This window comes from Episyrphus balteatus, chromosome 3, assembly GCF_945859705.1.
Source record: "Episyrphus balteatus chromosome 3, idEpiBalt1.1, whole genome shotgun sequence".
NCBI lineage: Eukaryota > Metazoa > Arthropoda > Insecta > Diptera > Syrphidae > Episyrphus > Episyrphus balteatus.
The window spans coordinates 83,388,560-83,412,423 of NC_079136.1; the positions used below are offsets into that span (position 1 = coordinate 83,388,560).

A 23,864-nucleotide genomic window follows, 5' to 3' on the forward strand; every position below is an offset into this window, starting at 1 on the left:
TATACTATTTTGAAAAAGAAAATTCTATTTAAAGGCTGATTCTGGAAGCCATTTTAGAGCCGCCATTTTGAATAAAAAAAACTTGGCAACTTTTTCGTATTCTCCGTACAAATATATTTCATTGTATACCAAATTTCATGACATTTCGTCAAGAAATGGCCGTGCAAATGAATTTTGACGCCAAAAAGCACCAAATGCACCACTGTGCGCCGTCGCACCACACCACCGCTCCTCACCCACAAAATAAACTCGTGCTTATACAATATACATATGTTTTAATTATGGGGTGCTGCGGCGGTGGTGTCGCGAAATTTTCGGCATTATATACCTTACTGAATGGAAAAATTGAATATTTCAGTGGAGAATAGCAACACATACGAGTAAGAAAATTTTAATTGCAAGGCTAAGACGACTATCATTAAAAACATCATAATCAATTTAGTTGACACTATGTTTATTTATATCGCAACTTGGTCTACACAATATTTTACTTATCAATAGAACATGAAATCAAATTTCATATCTGTAGGAAGGTCTTGCAAAAAAACAATGTTAGTCCAATTCGAAAATAGCCATTCAAGATCAGTCGCATTTTAGTCAATACTGTGTCGCGGTTAAAAAGATGAACATTAAATATAATTTCTTAGCTATAATTATTGGTATTCTCATTCAGATTTGTAGTGCAAGTAAATTCAACATAAGCTTGTCTGAATTGGAATCATGTGAAGTGTACTATTCAGATACTACAAATAATGATTTAAAACATTTCTTCAATGTTAGTTCTATGAAAAAAAGTTTGAAAAAAGAAAATGAACGATTACACTTGAAATTCTATGTAATGACAAGCAACACTTGCAACATATTCCTTTCAGAAGTTGTTAAACCCAGATGTAATAATACATTTTGTGATCGTAGATATCAAATCGGTAACGTATTGAAGTTTTCTTTTTTGATATTTCAAAAGCAAATTCAACTCTTCATATAACTTTACAGCTGTTGGACTTAGAAAATCGGGAATTTGGACTAAACTAGGGCAAGCATCTGATTCGGTATTACTCACAAGAGGGCCGTCCCTCATCGACGTGTTATCGAATTTTGATCCAATATCGGTTGAAGTAATTCAAACTAATGGTATAAGTGGTTGATTTCAGTAAAATTATTTGAAATTATAACTACATATCTGTGATTTTATTTTCAGCTGGTGAAGTAATTGTAAATATACCCGGTTATGCAGAACCTCTTATGAAATATTTGGATAAAAATCCTTTGGATATCAAGTTTTTTAGCTTTCGTTCTCATAGAAAGCCAGCTAAGTGGTTCTACAACTGTCAATTCGATGAAAATTGTGAGTAAATATTAATTAAAAAAAAAAATAAACAAGCTGAGTGAATTTATAAAAAAAAGAGGTTGTATGTAAAGCAGGTTTACGGACGTTTACGTGATAACGTCGTCAGAAAACAGGTTGTGTGCTTTTGTTTAAAATGAGTCAATTGAAGCGTTTACTTTTTTCAAACAATCATAATTTACAAGAAAAAGCTAAGAAAAAATTTTCTCATTATATTAATTTTTTATTTTAAAAGCTTACAAAAAAAAATATGTAATTTAAAAGCCAAGTATTTCTTCTTAAGAATAGAACCATTTTTTAATTTTTACAATGCGCAAAAAGTATAAAAATAATTTATTAAAAACAATCATTTTCATCAAAAAAAGCAAAAAAAAAAAACATTTATTTTTATGTTCTCAGGCTATGGAATCAATTTTGTTGTTTGACAACCTATACAAAATATATACCATGTGAAAGCTTATTATTTCACCTTTCATATGACGTATCAATCTCATTTCAAAGATTCTACAAGAGAAGTAAGAATTTTTTAAAGTCAACCATGTCGAAATTTCAGACTGAGTGGTGGCTGTTCTGGGGGCAACAGATCTCCACTGGTGTTTTGAGGTTTTTCGCTTGATTTAACATTGTGTAGCTTGTAGTTAGTCTACCTTTATGTGTGATATACCAAATGAAAGGTAATTGTATCATAAATTGCTCATAAAAGTTTAATAAAATTTTTATCTGCTCTTGGTCAAAAGTTATAACCTGTTGAATTCTAAAATTTTATTTTACCGTTATCTCAAAATTGTGTTTACGAAAATGATTGAAACTCCGCACACATTTAGTCGTGGTCATGGTCTATCATTACTCCAGATACTTTATTCCTGTATCTATTAAAGAAAAAAAGATAAAAATCAAAAACGATGAAAATCGTTTAAAAACGGTCAAAGAACGTGTTTTTTAAAAACTTGTTTCTTCCGTTATTCATTTAAAACTCACTAGATTCCAAGTTTTTGCACATGTATGCATAATGCCAAAACCTACATGTCATACATTATACGTTTGAACGCTCCAAAAAAAAGCTACAAATCAAAAATTACCCAAAAATACCCCTAAAACACAAGGTGTTTTTCAAAGATTCATATTTCGAAACGCAGAGTGTTGAAAAAAATCCGTATCAGACGCCAAATTTTTTTTCTCTCATCTTTCACCTGTCATCTTTAGAATTGTCAAAAAAAAATTTAATTTACCCAAAATCATCATTTTGTCATAGCCCCAACACGTGTACAACGTTCAAACAAAACGTTATAGCTTAGTTTCAAATTTTTTCTTTAATGTAGTTATTCTCAAATTAATCTCATCTATCTATAGCAAAAAAATAAATTTTCTACGACTTCGCGTTTAGATTTTAGCCCAAATTTCATCTTTCCGTTTTACCCCTGTTTACCCTATTAAGTGACGGAAATTTTAAAAATCCTTCATTTGGATTAATCGTTAGGTTATTATCGTTCAAATAATAGTTTATTTTTAACTTTTAATTGAAATTTTTTGCCGCACTGCGAAAGTGCGAGAGTGTAACGTTAGAAAGTGGCGTCACTTTTTTGTGGTGGCTGCCATGGTTCATCGATTTATAAGACGTTATCACGTCAAAAAGTGTTCATAAATTTTGTGATGTGATTTTTGTATAATTGCTTTAACCCTTTCGGACCCAGCGTTACTCTCATGTAACATATTTTTAAAAATTCGTAAAAAAATATTCCATTACATTTTTTTTTAGGTTTTTAGGTTTAATCGAAAGATAATAATGCCTAGTTACTGGATTATTACAAAAAGTTAGTCAAATATCCTACCTTTCATTTTTTTTAATCGAAAAAGGGACTGAAATTCAAAATTTTTTCTTTTTTTTGCAAAAATTTGTTTTTTTATACTCGTATATGGTCATAATTTTGAAAAAAAGATATAAAGAATGTTAATCCAGAAAATGTTTTGTTTTTTGGCTTAGAAGAAGTAGCATACATTATTGTTCTATAAAAAAATTATTTTCCCAGTTGTCCGACTTTTTTTTTGTGGTCGTAGGCAGTGCATGTTACTTACATGTAACAAGAGAGTAACACATTAGTTTTGCTATTTATTATTTTGGAAAATAACTTTAGTTGTGATGTTTTTGACACGATGATAATGAAAAAACATTTTTTAATATTGATTTTCAAAGCTTGGGTCCGAAAGGGTTAACAAATATTTTATACATTTTATTATTCCATGAATTATTTCTTTTCCTTATTTTTAATATGTGTGTCTTATATTTCAGCCAACAAAGAAGTCAAAAAAAAAGTCTGAGAATGGAATTAAAACTGTCGAAACTATTGTTAACCAACAAGAATTCTCTGAACAACCAAAATCAATTGCAAACCTCGCCGAAAAAAACAATGAAGAACAATTATTGACTTCAAAGTTATCGGCCAAAGATATGAAAGAGTTGATGGAATATTTTGTGTCTGGATTTCGACCCTCTAATAGACATATTTCATTTTGTAGTGGCTTAGTTCCAACATTGGACAATTTTGATGACAATCAAGTGGTTAAGTTTCAACTAGGAGTTATTGAGCTAATGCAACAAATCAAGTACCCTACAACAACAACAACAACAACAACAACAACAACAGAAAAACCGATTCGAAAAATAGATATACGGATTGGACAATGAAGAATCTTCGTATTCATGGTCATATATTGTGAATTGAATGGTAGATATTTTGATATTTTCTATCCTTAATAATTTTTTTGTGATCAATTCTTCGTGAATTTATTAAATAAATTATTATGGATTTCATAATATTCCTTAAAATGAAAAAAAAGTTATTTATGATTTTTAGTATAAAGTGTACAGGTAATGTTTTCATGAGTGAGACCCTGTCTTTAAATGAATCAACTCATTGCTTTTGTCAACATAAGTTGAAACAAAAAGATTGAATTCAAACAATTTATATAAACATCTTTCTATACATTCTACAGGTTATCGCATCTTTAACCTCGAACGAATTTAGAAGAATCGTTGACTATTTGGAATTTCCGAATCAGCTGGTTGTCTTCAAAAAGTGATAACAAAAAATAACTAAATCAAAACTTAACTACATACATGTTGTTTTTTCCGTCAAATAAATAAATAAAATGCACGACTGGGGTCGCACTTACTTGCTCGTATGCTTAAAGTTACTCTAATGTTAATGCTTTTTATTCAACAAAATTAGGAAAAATTTAAAATTTGATACTTTTTTGGAATTTTATAAGTAGTGAAAAAAAAAATAAAATCTGTTTTTATAGTTGACTAAAGCCCATTTTAAATGTTGTTTTACAAAAAAACAAGTATGCCATTTAATTACTAGTGTAAAAAGGTATTTTTAGAAAAAAATTTCGAAAATCGTTTGAGCCCTTTTTTAAAAAAATAATTTTTTATACAAATTTATAACATTTTTCAAAAAAAAAAAAAAAATTGGTATGCCATTTTGAAGAAATAATTCTTTGCCGCCGGGTACAAAGGGGTTAAGTCATAAATGATAGTTTGCCAGGAAATGCGAAGTTAAGCAAATCGATGAATTTTTGAGCATTGATTCTCTTATTTTTATATTAAAGAGTTATTCTAAATTTATGTTTTTGATACCAAATAAAAGAGAAAAAAGAGGTTATTCTTATTTCATCGAAACCCGAAAAGTGCAATTTTGTGACTTAACCCCTTTGTACCCGGCGGCAAAGACTTAATTTACACATAAAAACGAAATTTCAAAAATGTTCACCAACCCGTTTTCAAAAAATTTATTTTTCAACAAAAAAATTTTGAAATATTTTTTAAAAATCCAAATATGGGTTTTTTGAAAATTTTCTAAAATTTTAATGTTACCTTTACTTTTCGTTGAAATCGGGCTAATTTTGTACGAAATATTCAGAAACCAAAAAAACCGTTCTATGACAGGTACCGTTAATATCATATTTTTTTTTACTTCGAAAGTTGGCTTTTATGTGTTAGGTATGGTAGGTAGGTAGAGATGGCGGTCAAAGCAAACCATGTTTGATTGACCCAATTAGCGCAGGATGCGCCGTTTTGATACCAAAACTTATGAAACCTGTGAGTGATAATTGGATTTATTTGAAATACATTTTTTTAATTGGTTTTAAAAAAAAGGGAAAAACAAGTGTTAGGCAGTTCTAAATCCACTTTGTTGCATTTAGGAACGAGATCAAGTCTTTGATCTTTGATTCTGAGATGTTATCTATGACTTTAAAGAATTCACTCCCCAGAGAGAGTCTCTATTCCTAGCAAGGGCGGGACATTTTTCTTGCTGGTCCAAGCAGCTGCGACAGTAAGTATTGTGCGGTATACCCAACTTTGCTGCATGTTCCCCTATCGGCCAATGTCCTGTGCACACCGCAACGATTCTGCTAATGTCTTTTCTGGGTCTAGAGATTAGGTCATATGTTTTGGATTTATTATAAGTGGGCCAGATTTTTCTGGATATGACGCAGCTAGTCAAGTTGTGCCACCTATTGTTAGCTTTTGTTAGGTATTTTAGGAAGATATCGCCCTTCATGACTCCTATGGGAATGTTAACTATTTCTGCTAGTGACTCATGAATTGCCGATCCTTGCCTGGCCAGTTCATCCGCCTTTTCATTGCCTTCAAAACCACTGTGACCTGGGATCCAGATGAGAGTGATTGTGAGGCTTCCACTCAGCAATGAGAGTTCCTCTCTGCACTGCTGAACTAATTTGGAGGATGTCGTGACCGAAGCAATTGCTTTTATAGCTGCCTGACTATCTGTTAGTATAGCTATATTTTGGTTTTGATTTGGATATACTCTAAGTAATTTGCAAGCTTCTTTAATTGCTAGCAATTCCGCTTGAATACACTGGCAAAGTTTGGTAGTCGAAAGGATTTTGAGATATTGAGGGATTCATAGTAGACACCCGAACCGACCCCACAATCCATTTTTGAGCCATCAGTGAAAATGCAGGTGTCGAAGTCTCTCGTCACAATTAGTAGAGTAACTAAAGCAAATTATTAGGGAACCCGGCCGAACAGCTCTGATTTTAACGATTTTTTTTCAAACGTAGGTAATTAAAAATACTTTAAAGTCTATAGATTAAAAATTACCGGTGTTGCCGTATTGTTTTATAAAATTAAAATTAATTTTTTTTTAACAAAACCATTATTTTTGCTTAAATTTCATAAAACAAATGATAGCAAAAGATTCTCTAGGTAATTTAAGGAAAATATATAAAAGGCAGTAAGGGACAATCTTCCATCGTTTAAGCGATAAATACAATTAGTCTAAGAGCCGGCAGCATATTTTGGCAGTTTTGATATAACCGAAATTCGAGTGTGCACATATCAAGATATGCACCACAGTATGTCAACGGAAAAAGTCTGGCAGTGATCTTTTTCAGCTTTCCCTTGCCAGACGCATCCAAAGTGCAGCAAAAAATCAACTTTTGGCGTTTTGATATAACCGAATAAATGATACACAAAAAAATCATAAAAAATCCCCTGATTTCGAAACTGTGGGTACCGCAAGTTTCTTTTTCAGCTTTCCCCCCGCCAGACCGCTTTAAAGCATTTTTAAGTGCATTTTTCTAATAAAAAACCTAATTATTTATTTTCTGTTAGGTATAACCGTATGATGGTAACAAATTAATATTCTATGTCTATTCCAGGTCTAGAAAATATAATTTTTAGCCAGCTATTTTTCAGCCTTCCCTCTGCCAGACGCATCCAAAGTGCAGTCAAAAATCAACTTTTGGCGTTTTGCTAGGTATTAACCGAATAAATGATACACCAAAAAATCATAAAAAAATCCCCTGATTTCAAAAATGTGGGTAACAGAAGTTTTTTTCAGCTTTCGGCCCGCCAGACCGCTTTGAAGCATTTTGAAATGCATTTTTCTAGTAAAAAACCTAATAGCTTATTTTCTGTTGGGTATAACCGTATGATGGTAACAAATTAAAATTCTATGTCTATTCCAGGTTTAGAAAATATAAGTTTAAGCCAGATATTTTTCAGCCTTCCCTCTGCCAGACGCCCTTAAAGTTTTCCCAAACAGGTTTTTCCATACAAAAAACACCTAGTTTCTGTTTTTTTCTTATAAAATTGAAATAATATTTTTTTGTTTAGAGTAACCATATGATGGCCAAATATTAACTTTCTCTGCCTTTTCCTGATTTAGAAAATGTAAGTTTAAGGTAGTTTTGTTTCAGCCTACCCTCTGCCAGACGCCCTAAAAGGTATCTCAATAGTACGGGAAAGTTAGATTTTGCTATATGAGGGTGTGGGAAAAAATCCGAAATGCAAAAAGCTGAAAAAGAAACTTGCGGTACCCACAGTTTCGAAATCAGGGGATTTTGTATGATTTTTTGGTGTATCATTTATTCGGTTATACCAAAACGCCAAAAGTTGATTTTTTGCTGCACTTTGGATGCGTCTGGCAAGGGAAAGCTGAAAAAGATCACTGCCAGACTTTTTCCGTTGACATAATGTGGTGCATATCTTGATATGTGCACACTGATTACGTATAAACAATGTTTTTTTTTTCTTTTAAAAGTTGTTTTTTTTTTTTTATTATAAGAAGTTTCGTGAAACAGGGTGATTTGTTATAAAATGTTAGTGTTTTTTTTTTTTGACTTTTTTTTTATTAAAATATTTTTTTAGTTTTATTTTTTATTAATTTTTTTCCAATTAAAATTGATGCGGCTATAAGGTTTTTTCAAAAAAGTCCCACCTTACAAAGCAAATTGGAAGAAAAAAAAAAATGACTTGAACATCAAATTTGACAATTTTTTTTTGATTGAAATTTTATTTTACAAAAAGTATTCGCGAAAACTACTTAAATCGAAAAACATTCGAAAGAATGCAAAATAAGCTTTCAAAAAAGCAATTGCACAGTATTCTAGGTCTTTTTCCTAATTGTATGTAGGTATGTTTTTTTATTTAATGTTAAATTTGCAGAAAATTGCCCTCCCACCGGAACGAGGGGTGATACAGCCCCCTTCTCGTACAATTTTTTTCTTAGGTTAAACTGAAGAACTATTTCTTAAAATAAAGTTCACTTTTTAAACAAAAGAACATACAAATGTATTAAGATTTTATCGCCTTACTTAATTTCCTGGGCCCTATTTCATAAAACTATTAGTGTTGTACTTGTAGACTTGTAGTTACAAGCACAAATAAAGTATGGAGTTGTAGTTTTCTGTTTCATAAAAATTTTCATTTATTTGTTGTCTGGCGAATTCAAACTATTTTGCTTCTAAAAAAAACTACAAGTGTAACTAGGGTAACAAAAATAAACAAATAATAAACAAATATTCGAACTTTCTGTAGCAGCAGCGAGAGACGAAATATTATGAGGAATATTTGTGAAATATAATGAACATATTGGCTTTAAAAGCTAAAAGCTTGATTTTTAAAGGTTGGTTTTCGGTAGATTATGGTCTTAACATTTAGTTTAAATAGATATAAATAAACTATAGAAAAATCTATGTTCTTGAGAAAAAAGAAATGAAATAGAGTTTTAAAGATGAATTACAGTTGCAAAATGTGAAATTACTTTGAACTAAAACATTGATGCACTAAATATTACTTGGCAAAACACATCATCTATTGCAACTTTCTTCAAAAAAGCTTAAACTTGTAAATGAACTTAATATTTATCTATAAGTAAATTAATCTTTAAGGATAAAAAACTAAACTTAATCTTCATTATTTTTCCGCGTTAAGGGGTGGAAATCTCTCGGGTACTTTTTGCACTTTTTGTTTAAAAATTCTTTAGCATCTAAAAAACTATTTTCAGTGGTCTTAGCGTTATATGAAGCATCAAAAGTTCCTAGATAGTCTTCATACCCATGCGCTCCAAATCTAATGCAGTAGGTAACGAAAAACTTAAACGCAATTTTCTCGAAACGCATTTTTCCCGCGCCGTGCAACGTAACTCAAAAACTAATGAAACTATCGAAATTTAGTGCAAATTATTCGTTAATTCATTGCATTTATAAAATTAGGTATTGGTGTTTTTGGAAAGATCTTAAATTTTATGTTTAAAATTGCAATGCCATATTTCTCAATGTTATATGGGATGTATGCGTTTTAGAGGGAATATAAGAAAAATAAAAAGAAAGGATATTAGAAATTACGAAACATTAAAATAAACTAAGAGGCCACTATAATTTTTGTAAAATTATTGGTATTTTTGGAAGGATCTTTGAATTGTATGCATGAGATCTGCAAGCGTTGCAGACTCTTTAGTGGGAGAATATTGGAATCCAAGTGCAGTATTTTAAATTTATTGAAATTCAATAAAAACGATGAATCCTTCTTACTTTACCTTTTAAAAAGTTAAGTTCAAGTTGTTTAATTTTAATCCTTTAAACCGCAAATACCTACAATCGAAAGCTTCTATTTTGAGTGAATATTGCAGAAAGATAAATACATAAAGATTTCAAAGTCAAGTCTTTTTGACAATTAGAAAAAAAATATTAATTGTAGTGCCAACTACTTTTGGTATCACAACAAATAAAAAGACTGAATTGTTATTGAACTTTAACTACCAAATAAAGTACATTAGCCCTTCATTAAGGAACAACAAAACTAGTACATTTCTTTCTATCAATGACACCCAAAAATTTGCTGTGAACTCTTGATTATATTGCTTTATCATTTTAGTTCTATTTAAGTGATATAACATTATTTGTATGAAATACATTCAAAGCCCAAAAGACCCAACGTTAGACACCATACTTTTTTTTACAAGTCTTTCTTCTCTTGTAGAAAAATCGCTTGTAGTTACAAGTCTATCGCAAATAAAAAATTTTCAGATACTTTTATGAAACAGAAATATTCGCCGCACTTGTAAATTTTACTTGTAGCTACTAGTCTACAATACTTGTAGTTATTAGTCTTTATGAAACAGAAATTTGCTGATAATTTACTTGTAGTTTTATGAAATAGGGCCCTGGAGAAAAATAAAAATTCTAATGGAAAAAAGTTCATAAAATTCAAGAAGACTGTTAACTTTAGTTACAAAACCAAATAAAGTGACAAAAATGTCTTATTATTAGTAGATGTAATTAATATCACAAATCGACCTATTCTGCCCCACTGTGCGTCACACCATGATCAAACATTTACATTCCGCCGCACCACAACCGCAGTATGATAAAAAAAATAATTTAATTGGATTGGAGAAGAAGAAGTGAACTCTACGGTTGTGTAACACAACGTAGCCAGGAGAGTAAAAGTGCAGTGCATGAGATGACTAGGTTATTTGGAGCACATGGACAACAATGCTCTGGCACGGAAAGTTTTTGACTCCAACCAAAAGGGACGGTACTGTAGAGGAAGTAAAAGTGATACAAGAAAGCTTAAAAGGCAATTTTTAATAAAATTAGCTGAGCTAAAAGTTTGTGGAACAGTTTTTTTATCTATCTAAAACTTACTGTTTTGAAGACATGAGTTTTTTTTTTTTTATTAGGTATTATTGATACCTTGTAACGGGTTAAGTGAATGAGGATAATTAAACGAAAAACTGAAATGATTTGTTTACAAATAAAAAGTGACAGTTTCTTTCTGAGAATTCTTTTAAATTCTGTTCCCAAAAAAATTTTTCTCTCAAAATATGCGTTTTATTGACAGAACATATTAAAGGCCCATACAAACAATAGGTACCTATAGGTAGAGAAAAAATTACAAAGCATGATTTCAAAAACATTCTAGCACAATTAGACATTGAAAACAAATTTTACGTTTGAGTCACAAATTCACCTCATGTTACGCTAGTTTTTCTCGATTCTTGTAAATTATTATAAAAACTATACCGAAATAAATGTTAATTTTATCTGTAAGGGGTCGCGGGGCCCTGACACCTTGAAACCCGACCCTGGTTATAATTCTGCATTATATACTGTACTGAATGAAAAAATTGAATACCTATTTCAGTGAACAATAGCAACACATACGATTATGAAAATTTTAATTGCAAGGCTAAGACGACTATCATTGAAAACATCATAATCAATTTGGTTGACACTATGTTTATTTATATCGCAACTTGGTCTACACAATATTTTACTTATCAATAGAACATGAAATCAAATTTCATATCTGTAGGAAGGTCTTGCAAAAAAACAATGTTAGTCCAATTCGAAAATAGCCATTCAAGATCAGTCGCATTTTAGTCAAGTCCGTGTCGCGATTAACAAAGATGAACATTAAATATAATTTCTTAGCAATAATTATTGCTATTCTCTGTCAGATTTGTTGTGCAAGTAAATTAAACATAAGCTTGTCTGAATTGGAAACATGCGAAGTGTACTATTCAGATGCTACACATAATAATTTCAGACATTTCTTCAATGTAAGTTCTATGAAAAAAAGTTTGAATAAAGACAACGAACGATTGCATTTGAAATTCTACGTAATGAATAGCAACGCCTTCATCATATTGCTTTCAGAAGTTGTTAGACCCAGTTGCAATGATCCATTTTGTGAACGTAGATATGAAATCGGTAACTTATTGAAGTTTTCTTTTCGTATATTGGCTACATTTCAAAAGCAAATTCAACTTTTCATATAACTTTACAGCTCTTGGTACTAAAAACTCGGTAATTTGGACTAATTTAAGGAGAGGATCTGATGCGGTATTACTCACAAGAGGGCCGTCCCTCATCGACGTGTTATCGAATTTTGATCCAATACCAGTTGAAGTAATTCAAACGAATGGTATGTAAAAGTGGTTGATTTCAGTAAAATTATTTGAACTTATAACTATCTAGTGATTTTATTTTCAGCTGGAGAAGTAATTGTAAATATACCTGGCTATGCAGAACCTCTTATGAAATATTTGGATAAAAATCCTATGGATATCAAGTTTTTTAGCTTTGGTTCTCCTATAACGCCAGCTAAGTGGTTCTACAACTGTCAATTCGATGAAAATTGTGAGTAATTTGAATAAAAAAAAACTAGTTGAGTGAATTTATTAAAAAAAATAATTTCTTAATGAAAAATTAATTCAATTGAATTAAAAACTTTTTTTGAACTTTTTCTATTTGTATAAAAATATAATCGATATTTAATCACCGAAAGTAAAAAGAACGTAAATTTGTGGACGTTATAATTTATTAAAGAATAGAATATTATTTCTTATTGACCGCGAAAAATCGATAGCAATATAAAAACACAGATGAATTTTGAAATTTGTTTTATTAAACTCGAGCTGAAAATGAACTTTCAATTTAAAGTTCGAAATGCATTGGATAAAATAATAAATATTTAAAAACTGTATTTCATCTGTGTTTTTTTATATTAGCTGTATTTTATTTTCCTCGTGATCCTCGTGAAAACACAGCTATTGTTATTGATTCATTTTATTATTGGTTTTGATGAACATTTTAACGTTTATACTTAAGTTCTTAGACGTTTTACACGAATCATTTGGTTTTTGGGACAAATTACAGATTTTACTGTCTTTTCGTAAAAAACACCCTTTCACCTAAATTTTTTGTATGAAAAGTCTTTATTCTTGCTTTCTATCCCAAATTCAATGTTTTCTCCAAATTTCATTAGGGTTACCCATCATTTTTGTTTTCACTCAAAAAAACACCCTTTTAACCATGATATTTTTATAGACACTTTAGATTCTTGTTTCTTATCTTAAAAGGGACATAATTGCTGAATTTCAATAGGGTACCGCTAATATTACTCTAGTATTACACACTTTTTCAAATATAGTCATATTTTCTCTACACCTAAAAAAAAAAACACCCTTTCACATGAAAAAAATTTATAGATTTAATTTATTCGTAATTTCTATGGAACTTATCGCTAGTTTTCCCTATTTCCAAAAAAAAAAAAACCCTTTAATATAAAATATTTGTATAGACTACTAAGATTCTTGGTTATTGTTATAAATGAAATATTTTTACCAATTTTCATTTGTGTAACAATTTTTTCCCAGTTTTTGTGGTCATATTTCCGAATTTCATCATTTCTTAAAAAAAAAACACCCTATCACTCAAGATAATTTCTTACTTCTTCTCCATTATTTATTCTTAATTTCTGCTAAACCTTCATCCCGAATTTTGCCAGTGTAGCATGTTTTTCAAATGGATTTCGGTTATATTTTACTTGTTGAAGTCAAAAAACAACCACCTTTGTTTTTAGTCGGCAATAACTTTTCTTAGAGCAATTGTATTGACTTTATTTTTATGTCATTAGATTCAACATCAAAAAATACCTTGAAAACATGTGTCATATGATGATATTCGACAAACAATTTGTTTTAGTATATTTTTGACCTTCACCCCCTCTCTCTTGTCCGCGAAAAAAACACCCTTCCACCCAACTTTTTTTAAAAGATTTTTTTTTGTAGTTGGTTCTTATCCCAAAAGCAAATTTTTTGCCAAGTTTCATGAGTGTAACAGTTTTTTTTTTAAATGCCTATTTTACCTGTACTACTTAGAACTAAAAACTTTTTGTAAGCCAATTTGGTAAATAAAAAAAAAACTTAAAAAACTTAAAATTCGTTCTTCAAATGTAAAAAAACAACTCTATAAATGAAATTGAGCTTCACAAAGAGTATGCAGTTTAAATTCTTTTACAAAGATGCATTTTTAGAAAAAAAATTTCAAAATCGTTAGAGCCGTTTTTAAAAAAATTAATTTTTTATAAAATAATTTGTTTTTTAATATTTTAAAGATAAATTTGATACCTATGTCATTTTGTAGAAACTTTTAATCAACACGTAAAACCAAAATTTAAAAAAAAATCAATATTACGTTTTCGAAAATTTGATTTTTCAAAAAAAAAAAATTACAATTTTTTTTTTAAATTCAAAAATAATTTTTTTTTAAATTTTTGTTCTTGATTTATGTTAAGACAGTATAAATGTTTTTGCATACAAAAATTCATTACAATTGAACAAGTAATTTTGAAGATAGTTTGGAATTTAAAAAAACGGTTCTATGGGAGGTACCATGAATAAGAATTTTTGAAAAAAAAAAAAAAAAATGTTTCATTAAAAGATAGACTTTATTTTAAAACTAATACATAATTCATTTTTTTAATAAAAATCGTAGGAGCCGTTTATAAAAAAAAATAAACTTTTCCAAAATTAATGTATGACAGGTACCGTTTTTTTTTGGTCCGAACAAATTAATTCCTGTACAGGACCCAAACACTGATACACACCAAGTTTGAAGTAGATCGGTGGTTTTTGTAATTGCTTTAACAAATATTGTATACATTTTATTATTCCATGAATAAATTCCTTATATTTAATACGTGTATCTTCTATTTCAGCCAACATAGAAAGCCAAAAGAAGTCTGAGAATGGAATTAAAACTGTCGAAACTTTTATTAACCAACAGAAATTCTCTGAACAACTAAAATCAATTGCAAACCTCGCAGAAAAAAACAATGAAGAACAATTATTGGCTTCAAAGTTATCGGCCAAAGATATGAAAGAGTTGATGGAATATTTTGTGTCTGGATTTCGACCCTCTAATAGACATATTTCATTTTGTAGTGGCTTAGTTCCAACATTGGACAATTTTGATGACAATCAAGTGGTTAAGTTTCAACTAGGAGTTATTGAGCTAATGCAACAAATCAAGAACCCTACAACAACAACAACCACAACAGAAAAACCGATGCCGAAAATAGATATACGGATTGGACAATGAAGAATCTTCGTATTCATGGTCATATATTGTGAATTGAATGGTAGATATTTTGATATTTTCTATCCTTAATAATTTTTTTGTGATCAATTCTTCGTGAATTTATTAAATAAATTATTATGGATTTCATAATATTCCTTAAAATGAAAAAAAAGTTATTTATGATTTTTAGTATAAAGTGTACAGGTCAGGGTTCGGACTTCAGTTTCAAAATTTCGAAGCAAATTTGAAAAAAAAGTGAAGTAGATCCAAAATGTCGGAAGTAGATTTCAAAATTAAACTTTCAGAACATTTATTTACAAAAATTTATTCTACAAAAATTAATTATCAACAAATTATTTTTCTTTACTTGTTTTATTATGATCTTTTCCAAAAAAAAACCCTTCTCATCTAGTGGTTGTAACAGTGCTTTGGGGTAAAACGGTTAATTCAACAAAATCTAACAAATTTTTGATCAGGAATTCATCAAAATCAGTCAAAATTACTTTGATAAACTTTATTTATATCTTGAATTCGAAGAATAATTTACCTCCATTCATCTTTTGAGATTTAAGTTGAGCTTTAATGCCTCGAACAGATTTTAAATTGAAGGTAAATCCCTTTCTCTAAATTTATTATTTGAAAAATATTTTTCAATCAAGAAATAGAAGTAGATCCTGAAAAAGAGAAGTAGGGAAGTAGATTTTATTTTTTTCCCAAAATCGAAGTAGATCTACTTCGATCGAAGTAAAGTCCGAACCCTGGTACAGGTAATGTTTTCATGAGTGAGACCCTGTCTTTAAATGAATCAACTTATTGCTTTTGTCAACATAAGTTGAAACAAAAAGATTAAGTTCAAACAATTTATATAAACATCTACATATACATTTTACAGGTTATCGCATCTTTAACCCCGAACGAATTTAGAAGAACCGTTGATTATTTGGAATTTCCGAATCAGCTGGTTGTCTTCAAAAAGTGATAACAATTAATAACTAAATCAAAACATAACTACATACATGATTAATTTTCCGTCAAATAAATACAAGAAAAGATAATTAAAATGACTTCAAATTTATTCAAAAAAATACTAAATTAAATAGGTAGAGTAAGTATGATCGGCGACGACACACGCACAGTGGGACGATGGTATGGAAAAATCGGCATTTCTAATATCTTGTGTTTAAGTGACTGAAACTACGCAAAGTTGCATTAAGACGTCTATTTACACCAAAATATATGAATTAAAAATGAAAAGCCTTTAAATGGAAACGTTTTAGCAAGGAAATTCATTTTTATTTAATTAAAAGAGTTGAGAAGCGAACTTTTTTTTTAGGATATGCCTTTTTATAGACCTGTAAATAATATTGGTTTAATGAGAATTTTGTTGTTTTAAACTGATGTATACTACTGATGTATACAACTATAGCTTAATAGCTTTAGTTATATTCAGATAAGAATTCAGCCGTTATTCGTAAGCGCTTATGAACCAATGGAGTCTTCTAGAAGACTGCTCCCACATCTGCTTTACCTTGAGGCAATAAAATTTAGTAATTTCCTTTATTTGAGCTTCTGTTGACTCCTGTAAGCCAAAAGTTGATGAATTTTCAAACACATGTTATCAAATTTGCTTGATCTCGCACTATCCAGCCAAGTTTCTAAAATTTGGCCATTTTTGATACAGGGCAGCAGGTTTGAACTTGAAAAACGCTATTTTAAGTACTTGGCGCAAAATTGCCGCAAGATTTTTTTCTTGATTCATTTAGAGGACACTTTACTGAGTATAAAACCATAAAAACCCCAGAGAGCCTTTTAGTACACCTTAGTACAAATCTTACTTAAAGTCAAACAAAATTTTTGTTCTATCCACAGTTGGAAAATCACGAATAACAAAAATGCAACAAAAACAAACATTATTTGTTTGTTATTAAATATTAGTTTAAATACCTTGTTGAGTGTTATTATCCATTATTAAAATAATTTTTTACCGCACAAAAAATTTTGGGAGTAACAGAAATTACAACCTGATTTTTCAGTACGAAAAAAAAAGCAAAATTGACAATGTTTGGCGCTCTATAACTTTTGCAATAATTGGTCAATGCAAATAATTTTGATGCAGTTATAACCTAAATACATGTGGGAGGGGTGCGCCGACAAAACACTGATTTATTCAGTAAAAACTGATTTAAAGTTTTATTTAATAATAACAAAATTAAGTTACAAATTTAAGTTAATTTAGATTTAGGTAGATAAAATTCAAATAGAAATGTAAGTATAACTAAGCAAAGCACAAATATGTAATTTGACTGGGTCGATGCGTTGCAATGTCGTAGCCGTTGCGTGGGCGTGATCGTTCTGTTTTTTCTCTCTCGTAAGCTATTACTCGTCAAAAATAACCCCGTGGGAGAATATTAAACTGAAATTACCTAGATGAATAAAACAACCGATCTTTGCGGATCTAAAATCTCGTGACAACTGACTTTTATTTGACTTTAAGATCTAACAGTTTAGATTATTAGAAAAGCAAGAATTAAATAAGTAAAGAAATGTAAGAATATAAATGTAAGTTAATATTAGTATGCAACAAATTGGTATGAACTAAATTCTATATAGATTGCTTAATGTTTGAAAGGATAGGGTAAATAATACTTCGTTTAATTTTCAACATCCTCCGAGCGGGCCAGCTGGCGGATCTCCAGTGGATATAAAAGTTGAACTGCACGTCTAAATCTCCTGCCGTCAGCAAAACGCACTTCACATGCTCGGATTTTATTGTCTCTTCCGGGGTAACATGTCTCGACTATTGCCAGTTTCCAGTGAATACGGGGAGTACTAGCATCATATACCAGCACAACGTCACCAAGCTGGATTTCTTTAGAAAAAGTTTGTGTTGAGTGATGTGCAGAACGCAAAAGCTTCAAATACTCTGCTTTCCATCTCTTCCATAAAAAAGATGTGTACTGCAATCGTGATTTCCATTTACTTCGAAGGTCAGAAGCAATCGCTTGGCCAGTGCTCTCATTATCAATTACTTCGGAGCAAGTGATAAGAAAACTTTCGGGTGTCAAAGGTGCCAAGTCAATTGGGTCATCGCTGATGTAGGTTAGGGGTCTCGAATTAATGATTCGCTCAGCTTCAGTTAAAAGAGTGTAAAGCTCTTCGTTAGTAATTTTGGCCTTCCAAATTGTGACTTTGAGGATATCTTTCACACTTTTGACCAACCTCTCCCAGAAGCCACCCCACCAAGGTGCTCTTTCCACGCTGAATTTCCAGTTAACTCCACGATTACTAAGAAATCCATGGAAGATCTCGCTGTTGAAAACTTCTGCCAATAACTTTATGTCCGTTGCCGCTTTCTTGAATGTTTTCGCATTATCTGAGTAGATCGTTTTTGGAGGGCCCCTTCTTGATATAAACCGCCGCATTGCTAGGAGACAACATTCCGTTGTCAAGTTTAGGACCAGCTCCAAATGTACTGCGCGGACAACTGCACACGTAAATATCATAATATAAACCTTGCTTTGCGTGTCATCGGATTGTGTGTAAAGAGGCCCGGCGAAGTCCACACCAACAGTTTCAAAAGGTCTTGATGCTTGGATTCGATCTCTTGGTAAAGGGGCAAAAGGTTGGGATGCAGCCTTTCCCCTAAGCCTCCAACAAATGCGGCACGATGCGATGACTTTTTTGATTGACTGTCGTCCACCTGGTAACCAAAACTTTTCCCGCATCCGGGCCAGCACAGTATTCACTCCACCATGCAATGAATATTCGTGAAAATAAGTAGCTATTAATTTGCTCAAATAACTACGCCTTGGAAGAATAACTGGACTGATAACATCTAGCGGCTCGTCTAGTTGCGTAAGTCTACTTCCCACACGAAGCAAACCTTGGTCGTCGACAAATGGATTAAGCGTCAGGAGGGTAGACGATCGAGAAATACTTTTTCCCTCCTGTAAAGATAAAACTTCATTAGAAAAATAAGTAAATTGAAAATAACTTATCCAATATGTTTCTGCTTTCTTCATTTCAGTTGCTTGTAGAAACCTTGATGAATGCATTTGTCTGCCCCTTTTGAGAGACCATTTAGGCCACCACTTGATGAGCAACGCATTAACACCTCGAGCTATGTACGCTGTAATTCTGAGTAGCTTCTTCCAGTCACTTATCGTTTTATACAGCAACAGCGGTTCCGAATATTTTGAAGAAACAGCAACTTCTTCCTTTCGAAAAACCGGCAGCAACATAACAACAGCATCTTCAGCAGCAGCAACATTTCCTATAGGCCAGTAGCTTTGATCTTCCTTCAACCAAGATGGACCTTCCTTCCACAGCGGCGAAGAAGAAAATTTATCTGCAGATATCCCTCTCGTTAACAAATCTGCGGGGTTTTCTTTCCCAGAACAATGACGCCAGTCGTTCAAATCTGTGAGGTCTTGTATTTCCTTAACGCGGCTAAATACGTATGGTTTCCATTTGCGAGCATCTCCTTGTATCCAATGGAGTGTGATCTGAGAGTCTGTCCACAAAAAAAGTCGTTTAAATGGTATATTTGATTTCTTGAAATAAGAACCAAGCCTGGCAGCAACCAACGCAGCTGTAAGTTCTAATTTTGGCAAGGTTAAATCATCTGTTTTCTTTTCTTTAAGTGGCGCAACTCGAGCCTTGGCACACACGAATCTCACATCAATTTCCAAGTTTGCATTTTGGATTCTCAAAAATGCAACAGCACCAAAAGCTTTCTGGCTCGCATCCGCAAATATGTGCATTTCAATCGACGTCAACTCAGCTTTAATTCCAAGCCACCTAGGCATTGAAATTTCGGGAACCAGTTCTAAGTCTTTCAAGCATGTGATATAATTTTTGCTGGATTCTGTGTCTAATAGCTCGTCCCAATTAACCTTATCTCGCCATAAAGTCTGAAATAAGATTTTAAGCTTTATTATAATTGGGTTTAAGAATCCTAAGGGATCGAACACTCGCGCTATAACCTTCAATAAATTGCGCTTTGTAGGTACTACCATCAATTTCAAAAAATCTAAATTGAAATTTATCATCAATTCGTCGCTGTGTACGTTCCACAAAACACCCAAAACAGAGTGAACTAAGCCGTCAGTCAACTCGAGAGAATTTTGGACATCAGAATTATTGCAACGCCATTTCCTAAGATTCATATAGGCTCGCTTGAAAACTTCGCTTGCCTCTTTGCAAAATTTCTCTGCATCACCTTGACTATTTACGCTAGAAACCAGATCGTCCATATAGAAAGACTTACTCAGTATGTCGCACGTTTCAGGAAATTCTTTCGATTGTGCAGAGATGTGAAGAGCAATTGTGGCAGACAGCAAAAACGGACTCGAAGAAACACCAAAAGTGACACGAGTCATGCGGTACTCTGCCTCCGTTGAAAAGTCGGTAGTTAAATCTTCGTTTTGAGAAAACCAAATAAAACGGTGACTGTTTCTTTCATTTTCAGCTAACATCACTTGCAGGAACGCTTTCTCAATATCAGCCACTATCCCAATTTCACCGATCCGGAAATTCAACAGAATTTGGAGCATGTCTGGAAGTAGATTCGAGCCTGTCCATAAACATTCATTTAAAGATAATTTACCTGGTAAATGAGATGAGGCATCGAATACAATTCGGATCTTGGTAGATGTCTTTTCAGGGCGATATACTGCGCAGTGTGGCATATAATACAGGTTCTTCATATTTTTGTCACTTGAAACAACTATCTCTGCGTATCCTGCTCCAATAAACTGCCGCATTGCGGTATCATATTCGCAAAGTTTAGATGGTTCCCTCTGAAGTCTTCTTAAAAGGGAATGCAGCCTTGACGCAGCCATTTCTTTGTTGTTTCCCATCTGTCCAGTTACGGTTTTCCAGGGTAGGAGCGCTTCGTACCTTGTATCGGTCTTTCTAATACATTTTGTTTGGAGTTCTTTAGTGAAATCACTCATCTCCATCTCATCGCTTCGTATGCCTAAAGTCTCTAACTTCCACATTTCGTCATATGATGTTGAGCTGAAAAGAGTGGAAACACTTTCATTAACGATAACATCACCTGTGTCGCAGGGACCCTGAAGCGTCCACCCAAATATTGTGTCTACCGCTGTCAAATGGCTTGTTATTCGATTATATTTGCCAGTTACCACCTGCCAATAATAATCCGCTCCAACTAGAACACTTAATCCATCTTCTTGTTTAAGTCCACATGAATTTGAGTCAGCCAAACAGAAGCCGTCTAGCCGAAAACTATTGCTCTCCGGAGCAACCAACACGTCTAAGCAGATCTCTGGAACAACAACAGCAGCAACTTCTACAGACTTTTCGCTAAATTGACTTTTCAAAATAATTTTAACTATTTTCATTTCTTGAGAAGAGGAAATTTTATCTTGACCAAATGGAATTATGGATAAATTAACAAAACCCTCTATCGGCAAATTGAGTTTGTTTACAACTGCTTCTCTTATATACGTTCGCTGGCTTCCACCATCGATGATAATTCGAACAAATAAATTGTTTGTCACCGAGCAAGAATTATTTGATGCTAAAAGGGATCGCGCAGTTTGTAGAAAAACATGGGATGTATTATTTCGTTTTGAAATATCTGGCACAGACAAATTTATTGAGGGATTAAGCACTGCGACAGATTTTATATTTTCTTTCGATTTTGATTGCACTTCACTGACAGATGATGTTTTATCAAAGTTGCACAACGAAGAAGGATGCTTGTGTTTACACTTTTTGCAATACAGACCTCTCGCTTTACAAAATCTTGCTGTGTGTCCCTTCAACGTGCATCGAAAACACCTGCCATCTTCTTTCAGCATATTCTTTTTACCAGCAATTGTTTGCGAACTGTTGCACTCTTTCGTTGAATGCTCTGTGGATTTGCAAAAGAAACAATTTAGATTGGGTTGCGTGGAGGTGAAAAGGCCAGCAGCTGTGGATGGTTGCGCATGGGTGTGATGTGTGCTCGCTCGTGTTGAAGACTTGCTAACTCCTGCTCTCTCTATCGACTCGACTTCTTGTTTAAGGAAACGCAAAATGTTTTTTACCTGTTTGTCTCCATCGAAAGAAAGAGTAGATCCGGAATCAGAGGCTGAATCATTGGTGTCTTCCTTCTTTATCACGCTGTCTTTATGTATTCGGTGGTAATCAATTCGGAGTTCACTTGGCATGCATTTTAAAAGTATCGTTTTAAGCATTATATAATAGTGAGATGAGGGAACACCTAATGCTGTTAGAGATCGACTGCAAGCTATTACTGTGTTGTACAAATTTCTTAACCCCGTTGCATCCGTTTTGTTATAAACAGCTGGAAGTGCCATGAGCTGTTGCATCAACTTGTCTGTTAATTTTTCTGTATCTCCATACTCCTCTTGCAACAGAGAAATCGCTCCATCATAGCAAGTGTCTGTGGGGGTGAAACCAGATATAGTCTTTGCTGCATTTCCAGTTAAAACAGACTGCAAATAGTTAAATTTTTCAGCACCACTCAATGACTCATTCTCATGCACAGTCGTGCGAAAATTTTCCCAGAAACGAATCCATTCTTGATGATCTCCTGAAAACTTTTTCAGCTCTAATTTGGGAAGTTTCGTGCCGTGAGCTTTAGGTGCTATAGGTTGACGACGCGCATTGACATCGTTTTGATAGGGATTAATCTGGGCTTGTACTTTTGCTAGCCGAACTTGTAACCTCGCCATCATTCCCACAGCAGAGTCTTCATACTCGGCTATTTTCTCTGGTTTAGAGTCTTCTTTATTTTTAGCCTGAACATCATTGTTGATTGCGCGCAGATTCTCATTGGCAGTAGTGAGACGCTGTAGAAACGATGCGAGGTCTTCTTCAATGGTGTCTAATGCAGACAAGTCCTCCATGTCTCTAATTTTCGACGTCTTTAAATACTCCGTAGCTTCATTTACTATTTTAGTAATTTGACTACGATAACCGGCGCGCGCTTGTAACTCCATTATTTACTTTACTTTACTTTATACTGTATCAAAAAAAAAGAGTTATCACGTCAATTACTTTTCAAACTAGGTTCTGTCGTTCCCGGGTTTCGGCACCATGTCAAAAATAACCCCGTGGGAGAATATTAAACTGAAATTACCTAGATGAATAAAACAACCGATCTTTGCGGATCTAAAATCTCGTGACAACTGACTTTTATTTGACTTTAAGATCTAACAGTTTAGATTATTAGAAAAGCAAGAATTAAATAAGTAAAGAAATGTAAGAATATAAATGTAAGTTAATATTAGTATGCAACAAATTGGTATGAACTAAATTCTATATAGATTGCTTAATGTTTGAAAGGATAGGGTAAATAATACTTCGTTTAATTTTCAACAGTCTTTAAATAAATCAACTTATTGCTTTTGTCAACATAAGTTGAAACAAAAAGATTAAATTTAAACAATTTATATAAACATCTACATATACATTGTACAGGTTATCTCATCTTTAACCCCGAACGAATTTAGAAGAACCGTTGATTATTTGGAATTTCCGAATCAGCTGGTTGTCTTCAAAAAGTGATAACAATTAATAACTAAATCAAAACATAACTACATACATGATTAATTTTCCGTCAAATAAATACAAGAAAAGATAATTAAAATGACTTCAAATTTATTCAAAAAAATACTAAATTAAATAGGTAGAGTAAGTATGATCGGCGACGACACACGCACAGTGGGACGATGGTATGGAAAAATCGGCATTTCTAATATCTTGTGTTTAAGTGACTGAAACTACGCAAAGTTGCATTAAGACGTCTATTTACACCAAAATATATGAATTAAAAATGAAAAGCCTTTAAATGGAAACGTTTTAG

The 23,864-nt window shown here is 32.3% G+C and overlaps 4 protein-coding genes across 5 annotated transcripts; 2 read left to right on the forward strand and 2 right to left on the reverse strand.

Annotated features, from left to right (window-relative positions):
* The first annotated feature begins 558 nt into the window (after nt 1-558).
* LOC129915389 (uncharacterized) lies at nt 559-3,981 on the forward strand. Its single transcript, XM_055994900.1, has 4 exons — nt 559-926; nt 994-1,131; nt 1,199-1,345; nt 3,633-3,981. Exons 1-4 carry the CDS (start codon nt 623-625, stop codon nt 3,659-3,661), a joined length of 618 nt encoding a protein of 205 aa, XP_055850875.1. The 5' UTR covers nt 559-622; the 3' UTR covers nt 3,662-3,981.
* A 7,511-nt stretch (nt 3,982-11,492) lies between these two features.
* On the forward strand, nt 11,493-15,154 carry LOC129914788 (uncharacterized). Of its 2 annotated transcripts, none has more exons than XM_055994181.1 (4): nt 11,493-11,869; nt 11,946-12,083; nt 12,137-12,298; nt 14,661-15,154. In XM_055994181.1, exons 1-4 carry the CDS (start codon nt 11,566-11,568, stop codon nt 15,041-15,043), a joined length of 987 nt encoding a protein of 328 aa, XP_055850156.1. In that variant the 5' UTR covers nt 11,493-11,565; the 3' UTR covers nt 15,044-15,154. The 2 variants fall into 2 exon arrangements, with proteins under 2 accessions (XP_055850156.1, XP_055850158.1); XM_055994183.1 differs by having other exon boundaries at nt 11,500-11,869; nt 12,152-12,298; nt 14,661-15,149.
* Nucleotides 15,155-17,673: 2,519 nt separating this feature from the next.
* Nucleotides 17,674-18,747, reverse strand: LOC129915115 (uncharacterized). Its single transcript, XM_055994579.1, has one exon. The coding sequence runs from the start codon at nt 18,745-18,747 to the stop codon at nt 17,674-17,676; it is 1,074 nt and encodes a 357-aa protein (XP_055850554.1).
* A 185-nt stretch (nt 18,748-18,932) lies between these two features.
* On the reverse strand, nt 18,933-22,905 carry LOC129915117 (uncharacterized). The gene is made up of 3 exons (XM_055994581.1): nt 20,092-22,905; nt 19,196-19,935; nt 18,933-18,969 (listed from the first exon to the last, which is right to left on the reverse strand). The coding sequence occupies exons 1-3, from the start codon at nt 22,903-22,905 to the stop codon at nt 18,933-18,935; spliced, it is 3,591 nt and encodes a 1,196-aa protein (XP_055850556.1).
* Between the last annotated feature and the right edge of the window lie 959 nt (nt 22,906-23,864).

Coding starts and splice junctions, on each gene's coding strand:
- LOC129915389 (XM_055994900.1), top strand. CDS start 623: ATGAACATTAAATATAATTTCTTAGCTATAATTATTGGTATTCTCATT. Junction 927..993: donor TGATCGTAGATATCAAATCG/GTAACGTATTGA, acceptor ATAACTTTACAG/CTGTTGGACTTAGAAAATCG. Junction 1,346..3,632: donor CTGTCAATTCGATGAAAATT/GTGAGTAAATAT, acceptor CTTATATTTCAG/CCAACAAAGAAGTCAAAAAA.
- LOC129914788 (XM_055994181.1), top strand. CDS start 11,566: ATGAACATTAAATATAATTTCTTAGCAATAATTATTGCTATTCTCTGT. Junction 11,870..11,945: donor TGAACGTAGATATGAAATCG/GTAACTTATTGA, acceptor ATAACTTTACAG/CTCTTGGTACTAAAAACTCG. Junction 12,299..14,660: donor CTGTCAATTCGATGAAAATT/GTGAGTAATTTG, acceptor CTTCTATTTCAG/CCAACATAGAAAGCCAAAAG.
- LOC129915115 (XM_055994579.1), bottom strand. CDS start 18,747: ATGCGGGAAAAGTTTTGGTTACCAGGTGGACGACAGTCAATCAAAAAA.
- LOC129915117 (XM_055994581.1), bottom strand. CDS start 22,905: ATGGAGGACTTGTCTGCATTAGACACCATTGAAGAAGACCTCGCATCG. Junction 19,936..20,091: donor TTTTGGGTGTTTTGTGGAAC/GTACACAGCGAC, acceptor ATCTTATTTCAG/ACTTTATGGCGAGATAAGGT. Junction 18,970..19,195: donor TATTCGGAACCGCTGTTGCT/GTATAAAACGAT, acceptor TTATCTTTACAG/GAGGGAAAAAGTATTTCTCG.